We start from the raw sequence: 23257 nt of genomic DNA, 5'->3' as shown, positions 1-23257 counted from the left end.
TTAAGTTGAGTCGCCGATCATTATGCATGATTGACTGTTGCAGCGATGTCGGTCGTATCTTGCAAAAGACAGAAAGCCTATATATAGAGATCTATCCATAAAGGTTTTAGACCCTCTTTACACAATAACACTAAAAACTGAAGATTATTTTATTACTGACCTGTCAGAAAAGAAAACCTGACTCGCCGTGGTTGCTTAGCGGCTATGGTGCTGGGCTTCTAAGCACGAGGTCGCGAGATCAAATGCCGGCCACGGCGGCCGCATTTCGATGGGGGCGAAATGTGAAAACACCCGTGTGCTTAGATTTAGGTGTAGGTTAAAGAACCCCGGGTGGCCCAAATTATTCCGGAGTCCCCAACTACGGCGTGCCTTGTAATCAGATCGTGGTTTTGGCACGTCAAACCACATAATTTACTCTATTTAATAAAAACAAAACAAGCGCTGGTGCACGGATCTGTAGATCCCTGTATACACTGTCCCTTGGCAATGAAAATTAAGCATTTATACACATTGTTGGCGACAACAAAACAGAGTGGCATTAATCAAGCCGTAAAAACAATATTCGGATTACGTGGCACTGTTTGGGAGATAAGAAAGGTAGAAAATATTACGTGCTTCAACGAATCCGAACATATGCACACCTCCTTTCACATGTGCCAATGCAAATGCTTGTATAATAAACTATACGTACAGACAGACAGACAACGAACTTTAATAACAAGGTCCTGAGAAGCTTTGCCCTAGGGCAGAGCTGCGGGCCGCTCCCACGTGGGGACTGGTATAGCCGAGCCTAACCGCCGCATCGTGGGCTCTCTGGACAGCCCAGGTTTGACGTGAAAGTTCTGAGCTCTGGATGGCAGAGCTCCGTTCTTCTTCTGTGATGCGATTGGGTCCCTGTAACGAGGGGCATCACCAGAGCATGTGTGTGAGATTGCTAACAGCCCCACAGTCGGGGCAAGTAGGGCTAAAAGCCTCTGGAGTGATCGTGCGGAAAAGGGCCAGGTTTGGATAGCACATAGTCTGAAGCATGCGTAAAGTGGACGCCAGAGGTCTAGCCAGTTTGCTCTGAGGCGGAGGATAAGTCCTCCAATCCAGGTGATAGTGTCCCGAAACTCGAGAACGCCGGAGTCTGAACTCGATCCTGCTCCCGCGCGGCGGGTTAGTGCGCGCGCTTGGGAGTGGGCGATGTCATTGAGATTGGGAAACGAGTCAAGCTGGGGGTCGAGGTGAGCCGGAAGCCACGTGATGGTGTGCGGAGAGATTATATTGTTCTTGAGAATCTTGTGAGCCTCCTCAGCGATGGATCCTGAAGCGAAAGCCCTGACCGCCGATCTCGAATCAGTGAAGATTTGTGATCTGCTGTTGTATAGTAGTGCTATAGCAACTGAGACCTTCTCCGCTCTGGTTGGTGTTGAGCACTTCATGGAAGCCGCATTCACTATCTGTCCGTTGTGATCAACGAGGGCAATGGCGAAGTTAGACGACAGCTGTCCATATTGGGCTGCGTCGACAAAACATGCCGAGTAGGGATCGTCCTTGGTACGCTTGAGGAGGGCGAGGGCTCTTGCCCTGCGTCTGCCTACGTTGTGTTTAGGATTAACACTACGGGGAAACGGTGCAACTCGTATGTTGTTCCTTTGATCTTCTGAAATTTCATATTTTCGCTCTTCCATGAGGATAGGGTTGATCTCAAGAACCGCCAGGATCTTCTTTCCAGCCGGGGTACAGGATGGACGGTCCAGTTGGGCTGACTCCTGGGCCTCGATTATCTCGTCCAATGTGTTGTGCACTCCTAGTTGCATAAGGAGATCCGTGCTCGTCCGTAAAGGAATGCGTAGTACTTTTTTTATACTTTTTCTGATGAGCGTGTTCAATCGTTTCTTCTCGGAGTTATACCAATTGTGCATGGCTGCCACATAAACTATATGACTCATGAGGAAGGCGTGGAACAACCTGAGGAGGTTGTCTTCCTTTAAGCCTCCACGCCTATTCGAGACTCTGCTGATAAGTCTGATCATGTTCTCAGTCTTGGCTGTGAGCTTGTTGATCGTCGTATTGTTACTGCCATTGGATTCGATGAACATGCCAAGCACCCGAATGATGTATACTCTGGGGATGGTACAGCCGCTTTTAGTGTGGAGTTTGATGTTTATTTCTGATAACGGTTTCCAGCCTCTAAGTTTGGCACCTCTCCTGACTGGCCTGTAGAGGAGGAGCTCAGAGTTGCTCGGGGAGCATCCAAGCCCCGTATTTTCCAGGCACATCTCTGTTTGATCTACAGCTTCCTGTAAGCCTAATTCAACAGCTCCTTCGCTTCCTCCGGTGCACCAGATTGTGATGTCATCAGCGTAGAGCGCATGGTTGATCCCTTCTATGTTGGACAACCTTTGCAATAGTTTCTTCATGGCGATGTTAAAAAGCAGTGGTGTGGTGAGACTACCGCTCCTTGTGGCGTGCCTCTGGGGCCCAAACTGAAATACGTACTATCATACTAAAAAGATTTTGCGCCAATTAAAACAACACGCACAAGAAAGACGACGAGACCAACGGCGCCCGTGGTGTCGTCGTCTTTCTTGTGTGTGTTGTTTTTTGGCGCAAAATCTTTTTAGTATGCAAGATCACCAACTAGCCCAGCAGTTAACTCTTCTATATACGTACTATGTGTACGGGTTGACTATTTTTAAGCTTTACAGAAATTTAAAAAATCACATGTTGCAGATAACATAATTCAAGTCCTCGAAGTTGATTATTCAGAGAGGTGGACATTACTTGAACGAGAAATCGAAACACATATTCCACTAATAAAAATAATATCGCTAAATAAGTTATGAATTAGTTAAGTTAAGGTACATATGGCAATTTACATTTAATTTGGCATTTAAGTCGGTGAGTTTGCAAGGCTTATCCACTTGGAATGAATTTCTACACGAGTTTGTATTTTGTAGTGACACCAGTTTGTAGAAACGCGCCATCAAACTCGCCGTAAAAGATACACTGTTGTTCCAGTTACTTCTTTAACGAAACGGCTTCTTATGCATTGAAGCACAAAAGTAATTGGAACGTCCATGTATTTCGTCTCACACTTTGAGAAATAATTTTTCGATACTTGGTGTAATCCTGGAAATTCATTTCAAGTGGATACGTCTTGCAAACTTCCCGGCTATAATTCATAAGTTGTAACATGTGCCGTGAAAAATTTAATTAAGAAGTTAATTTGTGAATTTTTGTTCATATGTCGAATATGTGTTTCAATTTCTAGTGCGTGTAATGTTCGCCTCTTCGAATAATAAAACTTGGAAATGACCACCCCGTATATCCAATGTCCACTGTGTAGGTGAAAACACTTTATTTATTTATTTATTTATTTATTTATTTATTTATTTATTTATTTATTCCTTTCTTCCTTCCTTTCTTTCATTCTTTCTTTATTTCTTTCAGGCAGTAGTCGCGGAGAGGCCCATAGTACTGACTGGTTAAAGCAAGTGATATGGGCTACCAAGCCGTATTTTCATATAGACCTTCACTGGTGGCTTCAAATTCTTAAGCAACTTTTGTTAAACTGGATAAACCTACAAAGAGTCAAAGAAGCTTCTAGAGCGTCTTTGAAAAGTTAAGCAGCTGCCGAAACCTACTTTTATTTAGGCTGTAACAACAGTCATTCTGTGGTGCGCGCGGCAAACTCAGCCGCCGCAGTCTTCTCTAAACATTTAGGGTGCTTCACTGTTTTTGTATACGCAGAAGGCAGTAGACATTATCTAAGCACTGAGTTGACCTCGTGCTCCGTTCTTATAGCACTCTGACTTACGAGGCAAAAAAAATATTTATTTATTTATTTATTTATTTATTTATTTGTTGGTTTATTTATTTATTTATTTATTTATTTATTTATTTATTTATTTATTTATTTATTTATTTATTTATTTATTTAAAATACCTTACAGGCCCACTTTATTGGGCAATGACTAAAGGGGGCCTAATACGAGTTCTAGAAATAAAGTAAAAACATAATAAAAATGCACATATAGATAAGTGAGAATTCAAGCCATGAGATCAAACCAGAAGCAACACCAGTCCACAATACGACATAACAACTATCTAAATATATCGGTACCAGGCAACCAAAGCAAAGAAAGAAAGCTTGTAAAAAGCACACATAAATAACTGATGGATGGAAACAACTTTATTCTGAATCCGGCAAATTTGATGACCCGGGCTCAGGTCTCCCATGAGGGGACTTCGAGGCCTTGCCTCGTCGCCGCCTCTCGGGCTTGCTGGACAGCCCACTCTTGTGTCTTGAGGTTGGAGCTGCGCAGAGCGGCGGCCCACTTCGACGCAAGAGCCTCCGGAGCTACTGCCATTGTAGCTGATGTAACCCGACACTCCCACAACATGTGTGGCAGCGTCGCTCTAGTGTCCTGACATAATTTGCAAAGAGCATTCGGGTATTGCGCGGGGAAAATGTGCTGCAATCGCGCCGGACTGGGGAATGTTTGTGTTTGCAATTGTCGCCAGATGACTGCCTGGCGACGTTTCAGCATGGGGTGAGGTGGGGGCAGCAACCGCCTGCCTAGCTGGTAGTGCTTGGTGATGTCATTGTACCTGACCAGGCGTTCGCGCGTGTTTTGAGCCAGCAGTTCCGAACTCGAAGAGGCGGTCCCCGATTCTGCGCGGCAGGTCAGTTCTCGCGCAGAGCGGTGTGCTACCTCGTTCAAGTTAATGAGGCCCTCATCGGTGGGGGTGGCGACGTGCGCTGGAAACCATATGATGGCGGTGTTATCGAAGTGCTGTCGACCAGCTTTCCTTAGGATCTGGAGAGCGTCGGAGGAAATGCGCCCCCGCGCGTAGTTGCGAACTGCGGATTGTGAGTCGCTAAACACTACCTCGCAGAGGGGGTCGGTAAGCGCAAGCGCAATCGCTACCTCTTCTGCTGTTTCGGGGTATTCCGTTGCGACACTACACGCGTGCGTAAGCCTGGAGCTAACGTCTACGACTATTGCCGTGAACCGGTGTTCTCGTGTGTATTCTGCGGCGTCTACAAAGCGCGTAGTCCTCTTTCCACCCAAGGAGCGCAGCAGTGCCTTGGCACGGGCCTGGCATCGGCCCCGATTAAATTCGGTGTGCATGTTTCGAGGTATATAGGGCGACAATCAGCGTGTCGCTGAGGTCAGGTGGAATGACCTGTTTCTGACCGTGTTGGACGTGGTATAGTTGAAGCCGATTTTCTGCAGGATGTACAGGCCCGTGGCTGTCAGAGACATGCGTTTGAGTTGAGAGGTTCTTTGCGCATCCACGATTTCCTCAAGTGTGTTGTATACCCCCAGCTGTAGCCGACGAGCAGTGCTTGTGGACTCCGGTAGGCCAAGGGCGATCTTGTAAGTCTTGCGTATAAGGGTGTTGATTTTCTCCCTTTCAATGACATTCCAGTTGTGGAAGGCAGCCACATAAGTGATGTGACTGATTGCGAAAGAGTGTATGAGGCGCATGACACTGTCCTCCTTCATGCCCGTGTGCTTGTTTGTAATGCGTTTGATCAGGCGGGTAGCCGCGGTAACCTTGCCTTCGATTTTGCGAATAACTGATAATCGAACTCATGGAAACAAGGTATAACTAACACCAACGAAGCTATAGCATGAACGCTGTATGCATATATCACATCCAGGCAACCAAACCAAAGTAAAGGAAACGTAAAAAACACCATTCAATAAAGATACGCATACTATAATTTGGAGGAGATGCGAATTCAGTACTGTAACTGATAAAACATTGCGAAACAAAGAAAGAAACAAGAAAGAAAAGGTAAAGAAAATGATAGCATGGGAATTAAATGATGACATTCGCATTAAGTGACTGACGAATTTTTTTTTTTTTTTAGCTTCTGCGACTATGCTTTCGGGCAAGTTATTCCACAGACGCACGGCACGTGGAAGAGCTAATGAGTTGAATGCATCGGTATTACAGTAGATGCGCAAGAAACGTAGGTGATTGTGTAATCTACCTGACGCGTACGACGATACTTCCAGGCGAGAAAAGATGGTGATTAAATTATTGCACGTATATATAAACAACGACAAAAGGGAAATCTCACGGCGTTTGCTTGGCAGCTGCAGGGAAAGAGAAAGTTTAACTTGGTGTCGCGCTTGAGTGGCGGTCATAATTTCGAGAAATCAACCGAGCGGCTCTAGTGTGTACTGTTTCTAGCATGGTAGATGGGTAGTTTTGATAGGAGGACCAGATCAGAGAGCACAACTCAAGTTGTTGGCGGACGAATATATATATATATATATATATATATATATATATCTGCTCATTGCTTTTCAAGAGAGCAGCTGATGGATAGACGTAGCGTGTCAAGCGGCCGCATCTCGTGACTGATGCCCTCTCACAACAATCCGGACCCGCTGTATGCAAACCATATGCACGCTGCATTTTCGTCTGGCCGCTGTGCCGCGTGCCATATTTTGATTGTTCCATCACGTTGCTCTCTCTATGATGAATATCTTTACAGGTGATACAAGAGACCTTTCCGGCTGCTTTTCTCGCATCTTGCATCACTATGAAATGCAGCTTATAGAGGTGTTTCGAAAGTCGTTCAGAAATTCGATTGTGCCTCAGGATGGGCTGACGTTAGCGGTGCAGGAAAGTGACGGTATGGACACTTGAGTCAAACTCTCTTTTTTTTTGGGAAGTTACAGCGCACCGTTCTTCTGCGAAAGTAGCACCCTATATAGTGCACGGTGCGCCCTTCCGTGCAAATACATTCATTGGTGGAGCTCCTGCTTTATACAGAAGTGCAACGTCATATTGACTTGCATAAGAGCTCGCACCAAAGGAACAGTTTGTGGCGTGCCTCAAGAAAATCAAATTAGCAGTTCTGCCAACCATATTTTTTTTTCGCAACGTGGGACGTAAGAAACACCCCGAGAGTATGCTACATCATCGTCAAGGATATCTTGTCATGCACATCGTCATCATGCATATCGTCATCATAGTCATGTTATTTTATTCTATTTATTTGAATGAAGCTGCACCTAGCCCTCCAGAGTCTATTGGCATTCAGGCTATATCATAGATACCGTTGGAAGGCCTGCCTGCGTGCCACCTACATCTGCGTGGCCTTTCGTGAATGACGTGACACGAAAGCTCTCTGCTCAAGCGCGAATCGCACGAATTTATGCGCGTGTCACTCGGGGCACTTTTCCATTGTTATCAAGGTCGATCGGAATCGAGTTTCTAAACCGCCATTTGCACTGTTGCAAAAGCTGTACGAGAGAGATTCCAATCGCGATCGAGAAATTCGATGCCGATCGGGCTCGATCGCGATCGAAAGTGCCACGTGTGACCGAGGTATTAGACATTAGACCGGCGCGTCTAACTAGAAACGACGACAAGTAGCAGGAGGCCATACGCTCATAGCACCTCCATCTTTTCTACCGATTCACCCTACCTTACCATCTCGTCTACCACTGCGTGGTTTTAATATAACGCGCTAGACGGTTGGTTGCAAAAACTGCATCCAAGCGAGAAAGTTCAGTTAATCTGAACAAGTTATAATATGCTACTGTACTTTTTTACCTATATCGCTTAAATTATTATTTATACTTGATCCTCTAACTGCTCGGTTCAGCTGAGAAGCTCGCTGAAGCCGCTGTGCTTCGTGCATCGCCTGCTACAACTCAAGAGAACGCATTCCTCTCACGTATACACAATCATGGAAAAGGCCGAGGAGGCGCAAGAACTGATCTCTTGCTTTCCTGTATTTTATTACGCCTTTCTATCTTCCTTTCTTACCGCACTTGAGCTATACTACGCGGGAGGGGTGAGCGACGCACCGGAGTCGATCTTCTCGCTTTTAAAAGAGAGCCCCGAAACAGCGGGGTCTCTGCTTGTTGTTGCAAGCGGCACCGCAAAAAGGGGGCGAATCCTACAGCAAAGCCGGCTACCACTATATGATACTTTGCTTGAGCGGAAGGGTGTGTACATTGTACAACGGACTGCGGCGATGGCTGAGGGTGAGAGGCTGGTCAGGGTATTTTGAGCAAGCGGACACGGCGCTCCCAGAAAACGAACCTCCACTGTGCCCCGCGTTCCGAGCTCCGCGCACCGAGGAGGGCTTCGCCGGACTACGAGAAGAAAAGAGCGAAGCGAACGACAAGCGGGATGGTCGAGGGGAGCAGCGGGGTAGGAGGGAAAGGGGGCGTGGAAGAGGGAGCAGATAATGCCCACCTGTTTGCTGTTTGCTCACCCTTTTCAGCCGCCCCGGGTTTGTAATCGGCAAAGGCACTCGTGTGCTGGCCGCCCCGCCGAGCGGACCTACTCGGTGGAGCCGTTCGCGCAGGCGGCGGCGGCGGCGACGGGAAGTGGCACTCAGCCGCAATAACACGAATTTTCAATTTCCTCGCACCCTATGGCGCGGTGTGGCCGGCGTTACGTGCGAATGGTCGCCGAGAAGAAAAAACAAAATGAGTTGAAGTGGGACGTGTGTAGTGCTTGCTTCTTAGCTGTACTCGTGCTTGTCTGCTAATGGACTTACCATATTTTCGTTGTCTTACTCTCTTCCCGCCAGTGCCTCCCCCCCCCCCTACAAGCACGCTGAATGGGAGATTACAGGCGAGTTTGGTTTATAAAGCTTACAAATCAAGAAAGACAGTAGACTTCTCTCTCTCTCTCTCTCTCTCTGTTTTGTAGAGGCTTGCAAACTTTCACTATTCGTACAATGCGTGACAACAGGTCTTGCTGAACTCTCGCTCACATACAGTCGAGAAACTAGTATACTGGTTCAAGAAGCGCGTTCGAATGAAGCAAGAGGCGTCGACGCTCATACATGTAATGACGCTGCGCTTTCAATGATGTCTTATATTGATAGTTCACGTTTACTCAGCACATGAAGCACTGGGGGACCCCCAGTAACTACTGGTAATTCCTTCCAAGTATAACGGCACTGCAAGCCCACCACACGACGCTCAAACTGTTATCCACAAATTTTCAAGGCCCGAACAGAGAATTTGGTAGCGAAAAATTTCACTCGCTTAGACGAGATCTGCAAGCATGATTATCTCTCAGGAAGACTCCTGCCTTTGCCGCACTCCTCGCTGTGCAGGGCCCAGGCAGTCACTCTCAGACTTCTGCAAACAAGCACTGACCCGAGCCCCGCGGCACTGCACACGATGTACCCCGAACGGTTTCCAATCCCGGACTGGCCCCTGTGTGGTGATTATGCGGACTTCGAGCATGTCCTGTGGGGCTGCGCCTCTGCCGGTCCCCCTTTCACCCAAGAGGAAACGATGAAGCTTATTAAGGCCCAGTAACAGACCTCTCAAATCGTGGCAGTGCAGAGGGCCCGCGAGGGGCCCGTCAGGTTTGACCTGTTGGTCCACGATTGGGCCTAGCCAGGTGACGTTGAGTTTACTCGCGTCTGTTGTGGACCGAATAAAGTTGTTTCACTCACTCACTCACTCGCTTAGACTTCGACTTCAGTAATCATCTAAGCCGTCTTCTGCGACAGCAAATAGTCTCATCCTACATTCCCAAAACCTCTCTTACGTAACATGTGAGACTTTTGTCTTTAGCGCCCGCCAATCACAATGGCAATCGCAAGATAACAAGACCAAAAGCGAGCAGCACTTACATAAGAGCAGTGTAGTGAATGCGAGCCCTACATTTAAGCCGGTTATCCTCTAGCTATAAAGAAGTAGGCCAAGTGCGCGTTCCCGATAACAAAATTTCAGGGGGAAAAAAAAGCGCATGCCACTTCTCAAGTCACCGGAGCGATGACAACTAATAAGCAGGAAGCAACCAAGTCCTGCAAAAAGACAATAAAAAAAAACAAGTAACTCTCTTTTACGAAAAGTGAGAGAGCTCTCCATTTGCTACGACAGGCGTGTTTGCGCGTGTTCGCAAAACGAAGCGCTCGTACAAGTCACACTAACAAGAGAACCAGGGAGAAAACGACGGTTCGAAAAGGTTTCGGAGAAGTTCGCCCCTGCCTCGGGGGAAGTGCTTCGGAAGGACCGCCGATACAAAACGTTGCCGCCTGAGCGGAGCATTCAGGGGGGGGGAAACGAAGGAGAAACGGGAGGCAAACAAATAAATAAAAATACAAAGAAAGAAAGAAAAAGCGCGGGGGGGGGTGGGTGGCGACGACGACGAATGTGAAGGGGATGACCGCCATGGAAAAGCAAGCAGGCAAGCGCAACATAAACACCAAACGCAAAACGGCCGGAGCCACTCAAGGAGGAGTTGGGGCCCTCCCTCTGGCGCCTGGGCACCTCCTCCTCCGTTTCCCCACTGGTCCCCCGCTGGTCCGCTGTCCGCTAGCCACAGTTTGGCGCTGAGCTGAGCCGAGCAGCATTTTGCGTGTCGTCGTTATCGGGAGAAAAGTTTTTGGCCCGTTCCTCTCTCTTTGGTCCGATTCGATCACTCGTCGAAATCGCACGCTCGGGAGCTTGTATAATCGCCCTTTCCTGTCCTCTCCACCTTCTTCTCTCTCCCCCAGAAGTACCACGGCCATACTCCCTTCCTTTTCTCGCTTCTCCCACTTCTACGCCCCGCCAGCGGCAGTCACACGCGGCTTTTGAAGAGGAAAAAAAAGGGGCAGTCAGAAGAGATCAGCTCGGAGCCTGTGGTGCTTCTTTGTAGATGTCCCCCTCCCGCCTCCTTCCCTTTTTCTTGCAGTTTGGAAAAACGGAGACAACACGCAGAGGAACGAGACTGAAAGCAAGAAAATAAAATAAAAGGAAGGCGATCGAGTCGCCCGTCCTGTTCGTCTCCGCGGTCGGGATGCATACGCTTGCCCGAAAGGAGCGGAAGCACGATCGTTCTGGCGAAACGCGTTGACATGGTGGCTTCGAAAAGCATTTGTGTGTTCTCCCAACACTTTCGAACTTTCTTTTTACCATCTCTTTCGCATTTGCCAATGTTTTTCTTTTATTGTGTTTTCCCTTGTTCCTGTTTCTTTATTGTTTTTCTTTCTCATTTCCAGCTAGAAATATCAGTTGTAGCAATTACATACCGAATGTCAATATACAAATTTACTTCGCTGGGACGAAACAGGGGTCGATAGGTTTTCGAACCATATTGCAGCGACAGCGCACCGGACGGAACTTCCGCTTATTCATTCGTAATTCCTCAAGCACAAACGAAGCAAACAGTCGAAGACTTAACGATTGTGCCAGCCGTTGCTGGCCCGCTCCCGATAGGCGCTAGAGGCGCGCGCACACGCATCGCGCTCGGCGACACCCCCTTCGAAAGCGCCGGCTTCGCCGTTTTTCCTTTTCTCCGCAGGCTCTGCAGGGGAGCCGATCCAGCAGCGGGGCCAAAAACGGCGCGTGTTTTTGTGTTCCCAGAAAGGCGGTCGCGTTGGATGCCGCCGTCGCCACCACGGCGCGAGAGAGCGAGGCCTCCACCGCTCGCCCTCTCAAAGCCGAAGCGCGCGCGCGCACACACGCACGCACGCACGCCTCTACTCCGCGCAAGGAACGGGCGGCAGCGTGCAGCAGCACTTCCGCGCGGTTCGGCGCGAGCGCCGTCCCCTCCCTCTTCTCTGCATCCATTCCCAGACGGGACGCCGCCGAGAACCCAGGCGTCGTGGTGTCGCGCCCGGGTCCGCTTCTTTGGAGCTTCGACCCATCGTCGTCGTCAGCGAGTCGTCGGCCCTGACGCCGCGGGGCCCTGACGAGACGTATATCGCCATTTGCATGCCTGTCGCGCTTCAACGCCGCCGGCCGGCCTCGGCTCTGCCCGATGACAGTGCCGAGGAGGAGGCGACGACGCCGGAGAAGAAGGACCGTCCTCGTCATCAACTGACAGTCATCGTGCCCGAAGCGACATGGAGCGCGGTCTTCACCTGTCCGTTCCGCGCGGCGGTTCAGGGAGCAAGTAGCCGCTCGCCTCATCGTGGCTGCCACTGCTGATGGTGCGGCAGCAGATTTTTTGGCGAGGCAGCTGACAGGACGCGAGTTGCTTTCACTTGAAAGACATACCGACGGATGAACGAAGGCGTATCTCGGAAGAATAAGGATACCACTCCTTTGTGTGCGTGCGCGTGTGATTGCTGCTTCTGCGGTTTCATCGGCGACACCGAAATTGGTGCGGTTGCGCGAGTGGAACAATAACAATCTGTCATCGCTCTTTTCGTACTCTCGCGGGGCTTGCCGGCGCGAAGAAACGGGACCAGTTTCTCATCCGACCCGCTGGCGCGTCACTGTTTCCCCACCACTGCAGTCGTTCGGGAAAAAAAGAATCGGGAGACGAACGGCGACGACAAGCCGTATCAACGAAAACAACCGAAGAGAAGCAAGCCAGCGGAGCAGGAGAAACCGCAGAGCTCGGGGCCCGTCCGCGACCACCATACATCAAGCGAATTTTCGACTGGCGTCCAGCGCGCGACGGGGTGGTGGATACTCGCGATCTAGCAAAGGGGAGCAGCCTCGGAAGGGCCAGCGAACCGGCGCGCGGAAGTAAGCCAAGCAAGCTCGGAAGGAAACGAAAGGGGAGGAAGCGGGGGCGAAGCGGCGGCGACCGCGCTCCCGGCGCCGGACTGCGCGTCGGCGGCGGCGGCGCTGGTGGTGAAGCCGACGCGCCGCCTGCTCGGCGCGCGACGCCGCTTGTTGTCGGGCGGCGGGGAGTGGAGTGAAGCAGAGCCGACAGCGCGGCGCGGCACTTCGGCGTCGCGGCGTCGGGCGAGCGCCGGCGCTGGCGTGTGCGCCGGCGGCTGACGGCGCTCACCACGGCGACGACGACGACACGCCGGCGAGAGGAGTCGCTGGCGCGAGCGCCGGCGGACATGCTTGGCCTTGGCACCGCGGGCAGCTTCGCCGTCGTGCCCCGCAGAGTCGCGACAACTGTTGCCAGCTGGCCGTCCACGCTCCTGCTGACACTACTCTGTCTCCTGTGCCAGTGGACCGTCGCGAAAGGTGAGCGAAGTTCGCCTCGTTTGGCGGGAAGAAGGGTTTGTTTACAGAAACGCGGTTTGAACAAGAGCGGCGCGCGTTCCCGGGCGAAGCGAACCTGGTGAGCTGAAGGCGATGCTAATTGCCTGTATACACTCCGTGGCTACACTGTCTCACAGTCCGATTAGTTTTGATTAACTATTTGATTGCGACATCGAGGTATCGACCTCAGCGTGGCTGGGCTTCTCATCCGCGTAGCTGCTATGCATTCTTGAGATTTGCTCCTGGATCGCACACGTGGCCGTACAAGCTGGGGAATTCTCACCAAGAAGCAGATTGCCCCCAGGTCTTCATCAGAACTTGGACGTAGAAATCCCGTTCCTTGACATGGGCATACTGAAACGGAGTTGTTCGCATTCATAAATTTATTTTCTAGCTTACGAATCGTTTACCGCCGGCAGCACCCGACTAAAATTTTATATGTTTTTGTGTTAGCGTGTTACTATTATGTATAATCGGAGTTTCTTCAAGGCTGTCATTTGGCGAAGGTAAAGAAGTGTTTGTATTCAAACTCGTCGTATACATCCGAAAGTTCAAAGCCTGACAAGTAAGGGCATACGTAAAATTCCAGTTTCATACATGTTTGACTATCCTCGAGGAGTAATAGTCACCTGGTTCGTGTTTTTTCAAACAACGTCAGGATAATGTTCTGCTTTATTTACTGACCCTAGTGAGAGTGACGAGAAAAAGATGAAAGCTAGCGAATTCAACGCAACTCTCATCACGTCGTCTGCGACCTAGTAAATCCGTGTTCCCACATACCTGCCAATCTGTGTACAATCAAAATCGTAAAATCCCGCCTATACACAAACAGGAAGAGAAGGATAAGGGGGGGGGGGGGGAATGGTAGCACGTATTTCTTTATAAAGTTTGCCCTGAGTACACACCTATTGGGGCACACATACACACTCTGTGAACAATGATTTACGTTTAGACGCAGCACACAAGCGCCAGCAAACTTAATTGGAACAGCAGAGACTAACAAGCAACGCATTGTTTTTAGATCACAAGGATTGTTTGGTGACTTCGCAGCAAAATAGAGAGAGATGCAAGTCAGAGAAAGGCAGGAAGGTTAACCAGAGTTAAAGCCTCCGCTTTGCTATCCAGCACTAATGGAAGGGAAAGGGGAAGTAAAAAGGGAAAGAAGAGCGGGAACTACGAAGCAACATTGCCGTACCCTATATAGCTGGGAGTGGCGTTTACGAACACATACTCCTGCCGTATTGAAATGGCCGAACGCCCGACGTGCAACTACAGTAGGTGCGACGAAATCATTGAGCACCTGTTGTGCTGTACCTGCCCTCGCTATTTTCCGAGTAAACTATACTCGGAGCACGGTCATATCTGCCGTTGGCGCAAAAAGCCTATTCGCGCGCTATAGAGCAGTCTTCGAAGTGCGTCGGTCTAAGTGATTGTTTAAAATTATCTGCATCCTCTTGGGCGTGTGCAGTGATTACTCTTGCCCTCTTTTCCTCTACCTACACTTCGTTTCACTTACACCCAATGTAGGGTAGCAAACAGGACGCTCGTCTGGTTAACCTCCCTACCTTGACCAACCTGACTCAACATTCGTAATATCGTAGTACAAGCCCGAATTCTTTATGCCTTGCGGCAAATCCTCCAGAATAAGGGGGATAAAAACCCCGCATTCATAAATTTTACGAAAGATTCGGAAGAGTTGGTAGGAGGAGGAGGAGGAGAAATAGAAAAAAGTGGTAGGTTAGCCAGTTCTCGGACCGGCTGGCTACCCTGTTCTGGGGAAAGATGGTAAGGGGAATGAAAGATAGTAGAAAAGCGATATAACAAAAAAAAATGGAAAAAGTAAGGAAGAGCAAAAATAAAAGAGGAAAAGGAAAGGAGAATACGGCACTACTTAAAGCATGTCTCTAAGACCTGTCCTCCGCAAAGCCTTCTGTGCTGAGGACGGTCTCGGCCTGTGTCTCAGGACCCTTTCCTCCGACAAAGGGCATTTGTCAAGACTACCCAACACTCTTGAAAGTTCTTTCCTGTGCGCACTGAAGCGGGGACATTCAGTGAGAAGGTGGGAGGTTGTTTCCTCGAAGCTACGGTTATCGCTTGTAGGGCTGTTGGCCATTCTGATCCGAAATGAGTACGCATTCTGGAAGGCCACGCGAAGCCACAAGCGGCACAGAAGCTTCTCCTCAGCTCTAGGTAGTGTTTGGATCTGGACTGCTGGTACGATCTGTTGGGAACTCGGCGCTGACGCCCGTGGTTGTACCTGGGTCGCAAGTCCCAAGGGTAGCGTTGGCCTGGCGGCCTGGGGTACCACTGGAAGCATCCGAAGGTCCCGGCAAAGCATGAGTCAACTGGTAACAACGAAACAACTTGTTTATTTTAACATCGCAAAGAGTTGGCGGTCAGGTTTGACCGAAGTAGAGAGACGGGAGAGCACTTCACTCAACTGAAGAAATCGGAGCCCTCCTTTTGGCGTCCGGGGGCAGCTGTTTTTATACTCTCGCAGTTGAGGGCAAGAAGGAACCCCTCAAAAGACGAGCACGTGAATGTACAATGGGCTAATGGTGACGCACACTGTCGTGGCGCTGCGCACGATCTCGTAACACCCTGTCGTGGCGCTGCGCACGATCTCGTAGCACCCTGTCGTGGCGCTGCGCACGATCTCGTAGCACCCTGTCGTGGCGCTGCCGGTCGGACACAATGACTGTAACGAGAAGATGGTCCCTGCTTTGGCATCGCCTGTTTCGGGCATAATGACTGGAACGAGATCCCTGCTTTGGCATCGCCTGTTTCGGGCCCAATAACTGGAATGAGATCCCTGCTTTGGCATCGCCTGTTTCGGGCACAATGACTGGAACGAGATCCCTGCTTTGGCATCGCCTGTTTCGGGCCCAATAACTGGAATGAGATCCCTGCTTTGGCATCGCCTGTTTCGGGCACAATGACTGGAATGCGAGGAGGATCCCTAGGCGGTCGCATCGCCGCAGACGCGCCTGGAAACACCTGGCGATGAGTGTTGCGGCGACGACGATCGGGCCAAAATGTCTGCCGCCCCGCCGCAGTCGCGCCGGCAAAACCACGTGTCGCAGGCGAAACGCAACAGACCGCCCCGCCGGGGGAAGGAGATCCCGATGGACAGGGGACTGCATCCGCTGTCCGGAGGGATGTCGCTCGATGATGCTCATAACCGAAGTCGGGCGTCCCTTGACGTTTTTTGAGCGCAGCGCACAGAGAAGGCCTCGTTCTCTCGTTCAGGTTCGCACGGGACACTGCAAAGTGACTTCGGGAGAGTTCACATTTTTGTTCTCGTTCCCGGCAAGCGTTAGAACTACGCTGAAAACTCAACCGCTCAGTCAGCAAGCACGGCACAACCCTCACTAAGCCCTGCCAGGCTCTTTCCCCTTTTTATACCACTGCCTAGTTCCTTACAGTAGTCTAGCATCACTCAGAACGCGTCCACAAATTGAAAAATTGCACTAGAAAGCATATCATCACTTTGAAACACTAAACAAAAGCAATATGTTAAAAAAAATCCTGCCTCAGGAAGAACAACATCAGTAACAAACAATTTTGAGGCTGATTCCTACGTTAGGGGCTTCGACTTAAGCCATCGGCGTTACCGTTGAGACTCCCCTTTTTGTAACGCACCTCAAAAGAATATTGTTGTAAAGCGAGGCTCCAGCGCAGGAGGCGGCCATTTTTGGGAGAGATGGTCTGCAGCCATTGGAGAGGGCAGTGATCCGTCTCAATGATAAACCTCGAGCCGGCTAGATAGCATGACAATTTCTGAACGGCCCACACGAGACACGCACACTCTTTCTCGGTGGCGCTATACGCCTGCTCACGACTGGTCAGCTTACGACTAGCATACAGGACGGGGTGTTCTACTTCTCCATTTTCCCGTTGGCACAGTACAACGCCCATGCCTCGCTCACTAGCATCGCACTGAACAATGAACCCTTTTGTATAGTCTGGCGATCGTAGCACAGGCTGGCTTGTTAGGGCACTCTTTAGGGCGCTAAAAGCTCTTTCCTTGGTCTCGTCCCAGACGACTGTTTGAGGCTCTGTTTTTCTTAGAGCATCCGTCAGGGGAGCCGCGATATCAGAGTACCTAGGGATGTACCTCTGATAGTAGCCGGCGACACCTAAGAACGACCGAATATCGGTCTTTGTGCGCGGTTGCGGAAAGTCTCGCACAGCGGCCACTTTTATTTCAGAGGGGCGGCGACGACCCTGACCAATCACGTGACCGAGGTAGACAACCTCGGCCTGTGCTATCTGGCACTTAGGAGCCTTGACTGTCAAGCCCGCTTCGCGCAGGCGGGTTAGCACTGCCCGCAAGTGTGTCATATGCTCCGACCAGGATGCGGAGAATATCGCTACGTCGTCTAGATACGGTAAAGCGAATTCTTGCTGTCCCCGCAACACTTTATCCATGAGGCTTGAAAAACAGTATGGCGCGTTCTTCAAACCAAAACTCAACACTTTAGGACGGAATGTTCCCATTGGTGAAATGAACGCCGCATACCTACTAGCCTCTTCTGTAAGTGGAACCTGCCAATAACCCCTGACAAGATCTAGGGTGGAAATAAACTGAGCGCTACTAACTTTCTCAAGGCGCTCCTCGATGTTAGGGATCGGATAAATTTGATCCTTGGTGATGGAATTAAGCCTGCGGTAGTCGACGCAAGGACGAGGTTCCTTGCCCGGTACCTCAACTAAAATCAAAGGGGAGGTATAATCACTCTCACCTGCCTCAATAACACCGAGCTGTAGCATTTTCTTTACCTCAGCCTCCATAATATCGCTCTGGCGGGGTGACACCCGATACGCCTTGGATCGTACTGGCTCTGTGGAGGTAAGTTCTATATCATGAGTAAGTACAGAAGTCCTACCAGGCCTCTCAGAGAACAGACCCTGAAACTCTTGTAATAGCTGGTGTAGTTCGGTTTTCTGCTCGGGCGACAGCGGTGCTTTACTGATAAGGTCACTAATGACTTGACCGGTGTCTTCCCTGTTCGTCACTGAGCCTAGTCCCGGAAGCTCGACTGGAAGCTCTTCAGGAACGTTTATCATCATGCACACCACTGCTTCCCGTTGTCTATAAGGTTTGAGCAGATTACAGTGGTAAACTTGCTGTGCTTTCCGCTTTCCTGGCAGACTTACCACGTAGTTAACTTCCGACAGTTTCTGAACAATTCGTGCTGGGCCCTCCCACTGCACGTCTAGTTTGTTGTTTAGCGATGTGCGCAATATCATGACCTCATCGCCAACCTCAAAACGACGGGCCCTGGCTGTCCGATCATAATAAACCTTGGCCCTCTGCTGGGCCTTTGTCATTGCTTCACCTGACAACTCCTGTGCCCTTCTTAAGCGTTCGAGGAGCTTAAGTACGTACTCCACCACGACTGGGTCGTCGCCCCTACCTTCCCATGATTCTCGAAGCATGCGAAGCGGAGACCGAAGCGACCGACCGTACACCAGTTCAGCTGGCGAAAACCCCGTAGCCGCATGCGGCGCGGTCCTTAAAGCAAACATCACCCCAGGCAGACACAGCTCCCAGTCAGTTCGATGTTCAAAACACAACGCTCTCAACACGCGCTTCATGACGGAGTGGAGCTTCTCAACGGAATTCGACTGTGGGTGGTACACTGAGCTGTGTAGCAGCTTTACCCCACACCTTTCGAGAAAAGTTGTCGTCAAAGCGCTAGTAAACACTGTGCCCTGATCTGATTGGATTTCCGCAGGAAAACCAACTCGCGCAAATATGGACAGTAGTGCATTGACTATCTCAACTGAGCTGAGTTCTTTAAGCGGCACTGCTTCAGGGAACTTTGTCGCTGGGCAGATCACAGTCAAAATGTGTCTGTACCCCGTGGCTGTTACCGGCAGAGGTCCCACTGTATCAATAACGAGCCGTCTAAAAGGCTCCGTAATGATAGGTACCAATTTCAACGGCGCCCTCGATTTGTCCCCTGGTTTGCCCACCCGCTGACAAGTGTCACATGTCCTCACGAAATGGTCTGCGTCCCGAAAACACCCTGGCCAATAGTACTCTTGCAAGAGACGGTCCTTAGTTTTCTTAACTCCTAGGTGTCCGGACCACGAACCCCCATGTGACAAGCGCAACAGATCCTGACGATAGCATTGAGGCACGACCAGTTGATCGAACTCCACTCCTCGGCGGTCTAGATACTTCCGGTACAGGACTCCACCCCTTTCCACAAAACGCGCAGTTTTCCTGGCGATACCTTCTTTGACATTGCAGCGCACGTTTTCCAGGCTGCCATCCTTTTTTTGCTCGGCTATCAAAGCCGACCGGCTGACTTTTAGCAACCTATCAAGTCCGTCTGACGTAGGTGCGATGAGCAAATCAGTAGATAGCTCTTCTAACTTTCCCGCGTCGGGCGTTTCCTCTCCAGTATCTGGCGCCTTTAACGTTACAGACTCAAGTTTATTCAGTTCGGGCGTGCTCGGAATATCAGCTTGCTGCGCCTCTGACCCTTTTTCGTTGTTTGATAACGTCGGCCCCGCAACTACCGCCTTTGCAGCGAGCTCCCGAACCTTCGATCTGGTTAAGGCCTGAACACTAGCTTCACCAAACAAAAGCCCCTTCTCGCGCAGGAGGTGATCGGACCTGTTTGAAAATAGGTACGGGTACTGGGGTGGCAGCATAGATGACACTGCGGCCTCTGTCTCAAGCGCTCCGAAAGGTCCCTCAATAAGCACTTTTGCTACCGGCAGACACACGCTATGAGCTTCCACGGCTTGCTTGATCCACGCGCACTCGCCCGTGAACATATGGGGTTCTACGTAAGATGGGTGAACTACATCCATCGTAGCTGCGGAATCGCGAAGCACTCGGCACTCTTTCCCGTTCACGAGGAGGTCTCGCATGTAAGGCTCGAGAAGCTTCATGTTCTCGTCCGTGCTGCCTATTGAAAAAAACACAACTTTTGGTGTTGTTTCCGGACACTGCGCCGAAAAGTGACCCGGCTTCTGGCACGTATAACACAAGCGCGCTCGCCTCATCTCGAACCGCTTTCTGCGTTTGGCTGCCGCCGTCTCTTTACGTTTGGTCGGACTGCTTTCGCTCGCATCCGCACTACGCGTGTCCCCCTTTAATCTCATGGGCGTGAACTTCGGCCTCTCAAACTTCGAGCCAAATTCACCCTTTTGACCGTCCTTAGCTCCGCGAGCTCGACGCGTCACAAACTCCTCGGCTAGCTCAGCGGCTTTAGCCACCGTACAAACGTCTGGCCTATCCAAGACCCAGTATCGCACGTTCTCCGGTAACCGACTATAAAACTGTTCTAGCCCGAAACACTGCAGAACTTTATCGTGGTCACCAAACGCTTTCTCTTCTTTGAGCCACTCCTGCATGTTCGACATAAGCCTATACGCAAACTCTGTATATGACTCACTTTTGCCTTTCTCATTTTCCCGAAACTTCCGACGGAACGCTTCCGCAGACAGCCGGTACTTTTTTAGAAGACTCGATTTCACTGTGTCGAAATCCTCTGCTTCCTCTCTATCCAAGCGAGCGACTACGTCGGCCGCCTCGCCGGGTAACAAAGTGAGCAAGCGCTGTGGCCACGTTTCCCGAGAGAACCCCTGCTTCTCGCACGTTCGCTCAAAGTTAACCAGGAACAAACCAATGTCCTCTCCAAGCTTAAACGGCCGCATCAGGTCAGTCATTTTGAACAATACGCGTTCTCCTGCACCGTGTGCCTGACTTCCATTACGAGCGCGTTCCATCTCTACCTCAAGACGCTTCATTTCCAAAGCGTGTTGACGGTCACGCTCTTGTTGCTCTCGCTCTTTCTGTTCTTTAAGTTCGCGCTCCTGTTTCTCTTTTTGCTCTTTAAGTTCGCGCTCATATTTCTCTTTTTGCTCTTTAAGTTCGCGCTCCTGTCTTTTTGACCTCTCCTCAATAGTCTCAAGGCATTCCGACAGCTCGTCATCCTCAGCCTCTAACTCAAGAATAGCCGTTAGCAGTTCTGGTTTTCTGAGTTTGTCTGAGACATCCAGACCCAACTCTCTTGCAAGCTCCAACAATTTCGGTTTGCGCAACGACTTCAAATCCATGGCTGCTCTGAATGCTGCTTTCTCTACTGCTTACTATTGTCTTGCCGCAAACTAACCCGGCAGCAACGACAACCACAATTACCAGCTCTGTTTCTGACACTAACAAAAGCCTGGCAAAGCTCAGAAGGAGAAAGTCCCGCACTCACCAAACCTCGCAGGCAGGAATTCCGCGCAGTCGTTCCGCTGCAGGCAACCAGTCGTCACACAGGGCTCGTTGCACTGCTCCCGGATCGTCGTTGAGCTGCTCAGCATACAGTCAACTGCATCTCTTTGCTGCTGGCCTCCGTTGTCGCGATCTCACCGCTGGCAGACTGTTGTTTGAAGTCGTAGGCGATCTCACCGCTGCCAACCAGATGTTTGGATCTGGACTGCTGGTACGATCTGTTGGGAACTCGGCGCTGACGCCCGTGGTTGTACCTGGGTCGCAAGTCCCAAGGGTAGCGTTGGCCTGGCGGCCTGGGGTACCACTGGAAGCATCCGAAGGTCCCGGCAAAGCATGAGTCAACTGGTAACAACGAAACAACTTGTTTATTTTAACATCGCAAAGAGTTGGCGGTCAGGTTTGACCGAAGTAGAGAGACGGGAGAGCACTTCACTCAACTGAAGAAATCGGAGCCCTCCCTTTGGCGTCCGGGGGCAGCTGTTTTTATACTCTCGCAGTTGAGGGCAAGAAGGAACCCCTCAAAAGACGAGCACGTGAATGTACAATGGGCTAATGGTGACGCACACTGTCGTGGCGCTGCGCACGATCTCGTAACACCCTGTCGTGGCGCTGCGCACGATCTCGTAGCACCCTGTCGTGGCGCTGCGCACGATCTCGTAGCACCCTGTCGTGGCGCTGCCGGTCGGACACAATGACTGTAACGAGAAGATGGTCCCTGCTTTGGCATCGCCTGTTTCGGGCATAATGACTGGAACGAGATCCCTGCTTTGGCATCGCCTGTTTCGGGCCCAATAACTGGAATGAGATCCCTGCTTTGGCATCGCCTGTTTCGGGCACAATGACTGGAACGAGATCCCTGCTTTGGCATCGCCTGTTTCGGGCCCAATAACTGGAATGAGATCCCTGCTTTGGCATCGCCTGTTTCGGGCACAATGACTGGAATGCGAGGAGGATCCCTAGGCGGTCGCATCGCCGCAGACGCGCCTGGAAACACCTGGCGATGAGTGTTGCGGCGACGACGATCGGGCCAAAATGTCTGCCGCCCCGCCGCAGTCGCGCCGGCAAAACCACGTGTCGCAGGCGAAACGCAACAGTAGCCCTCTCGGAAGGCGGAGCCGTAGATTCGGATCCAATATGTGCAGACGAGCGTTGGTAAACTCCGTCGAGTTCCACTGTGCAAGTATAAGTGCACGTGCGAGCGAACAAAGCCCTGTAGGTGCGTCTGTTCTGGATAACGGTATAGCTACACAGTGGAGACCATCACGAGCAGATCGGGCGGCCTCCTCTGCACAGTCGTTTCCCTAAATACCGCAATGGCCCGGTATCCACTGATATGCTATGTTGCCTTTCTTTTTCTCTATTGTTTGATGGTGAAGAAGTTTTTTGTCAGCGATAATTGCTCATTCAGTCAAGTGACTCAAAACAACGCGGCTGGGATTCTAAGCTCTTGTTCAGCTCACAATATAAGCGGTATGTGTGCACCGTGGGTACTGAGCCACTTTGCTGCACCGTCTCCCTTTTAATCCTCACATCTCTAAGCTTACATCCTTAAATAAATGCATAGACAACCAGGCCTCTGGGAGTGGTGGACGCAGGCTGTATGAAGAACGCGAGACTCGCAGCCGACTGGAGTCCAACTCGATAATAACAGGCGTTAGCTGAATCGTGCAATAACAGTCACGTCTTCTTTTTCTTCTAAGAATGGTAATTTTGCTGCCTGAAGTTATGCCTTGTATTAACTGATGTAACTCAGAAAAGTAAGCACTGTTTCATTATCTCAATTCATTGTTCTGATACTACAACATCCTTCTTGGACCTGCTCGAATAAGCTTCATTTCACGAGGGCTACAGGCAACAAACTACTAAGGTTTCGTCGAAAACAGATGTTATTATTTCCAGTGCACTGCCTTCAAGAAAACCGCCTCGTCTTCCTTGCAATAGGTGGAATACCTAATCAGTATACATAATCGTATTAATCAGCGATGGAAAGACTTGCTGTAAAGTTGGTGAAGAAAAGCTGGGCGTAGGGTCAGGCATTAGCTTTAGTGCACAGGGAACCCAGAAACCTTTCCAAGGAACCCAG

The 23257-nt window shown here is 50.4% G+C and overlaps 1 protein-coding gene across 1 annotated transcript in view; it reads left to right on the top strand.

Moving 5' to 3' along the window:
* The first annotated feature begins 11422 nt into the window (after positions 1-11422).
* LOC142572120 (BMP and activin membrane-bound inhibitor homolog) overlaps positions 11423-23257 on the top strand; it is a 41619-nt gene continuing 29784 nt past the window's right edge. The window contains exon 1 of the mRNA XM_075681009.1: positions 11423-12911. Coding sequence (XP_075537124.1) covers positions 12782-12911 — 130 coding nt within the window. The 5' untranslated portion in view covers positions 11423-12781. The remainder of the gene's footprint in view (positions 12912-23257) is intronic.

This window comes from Dermacentor variabilis, chromosome 2 (genome assembly GCF_050947875.1).
Source record: "Dermacentor variabilis isolate Ectoservices chromosome 2, ASM5094787v1, whole genome shotgun sequence".
Lineage (NCBI taxonomy): Eukaryota > Metazoa > Arthropoda > Arachnida > Ixodida > Ixodidae > Dermacentor > Dermacentor variabilis.
This window is presented reverse-complemented; position numbering and strand designations above follow the sequence as displayed.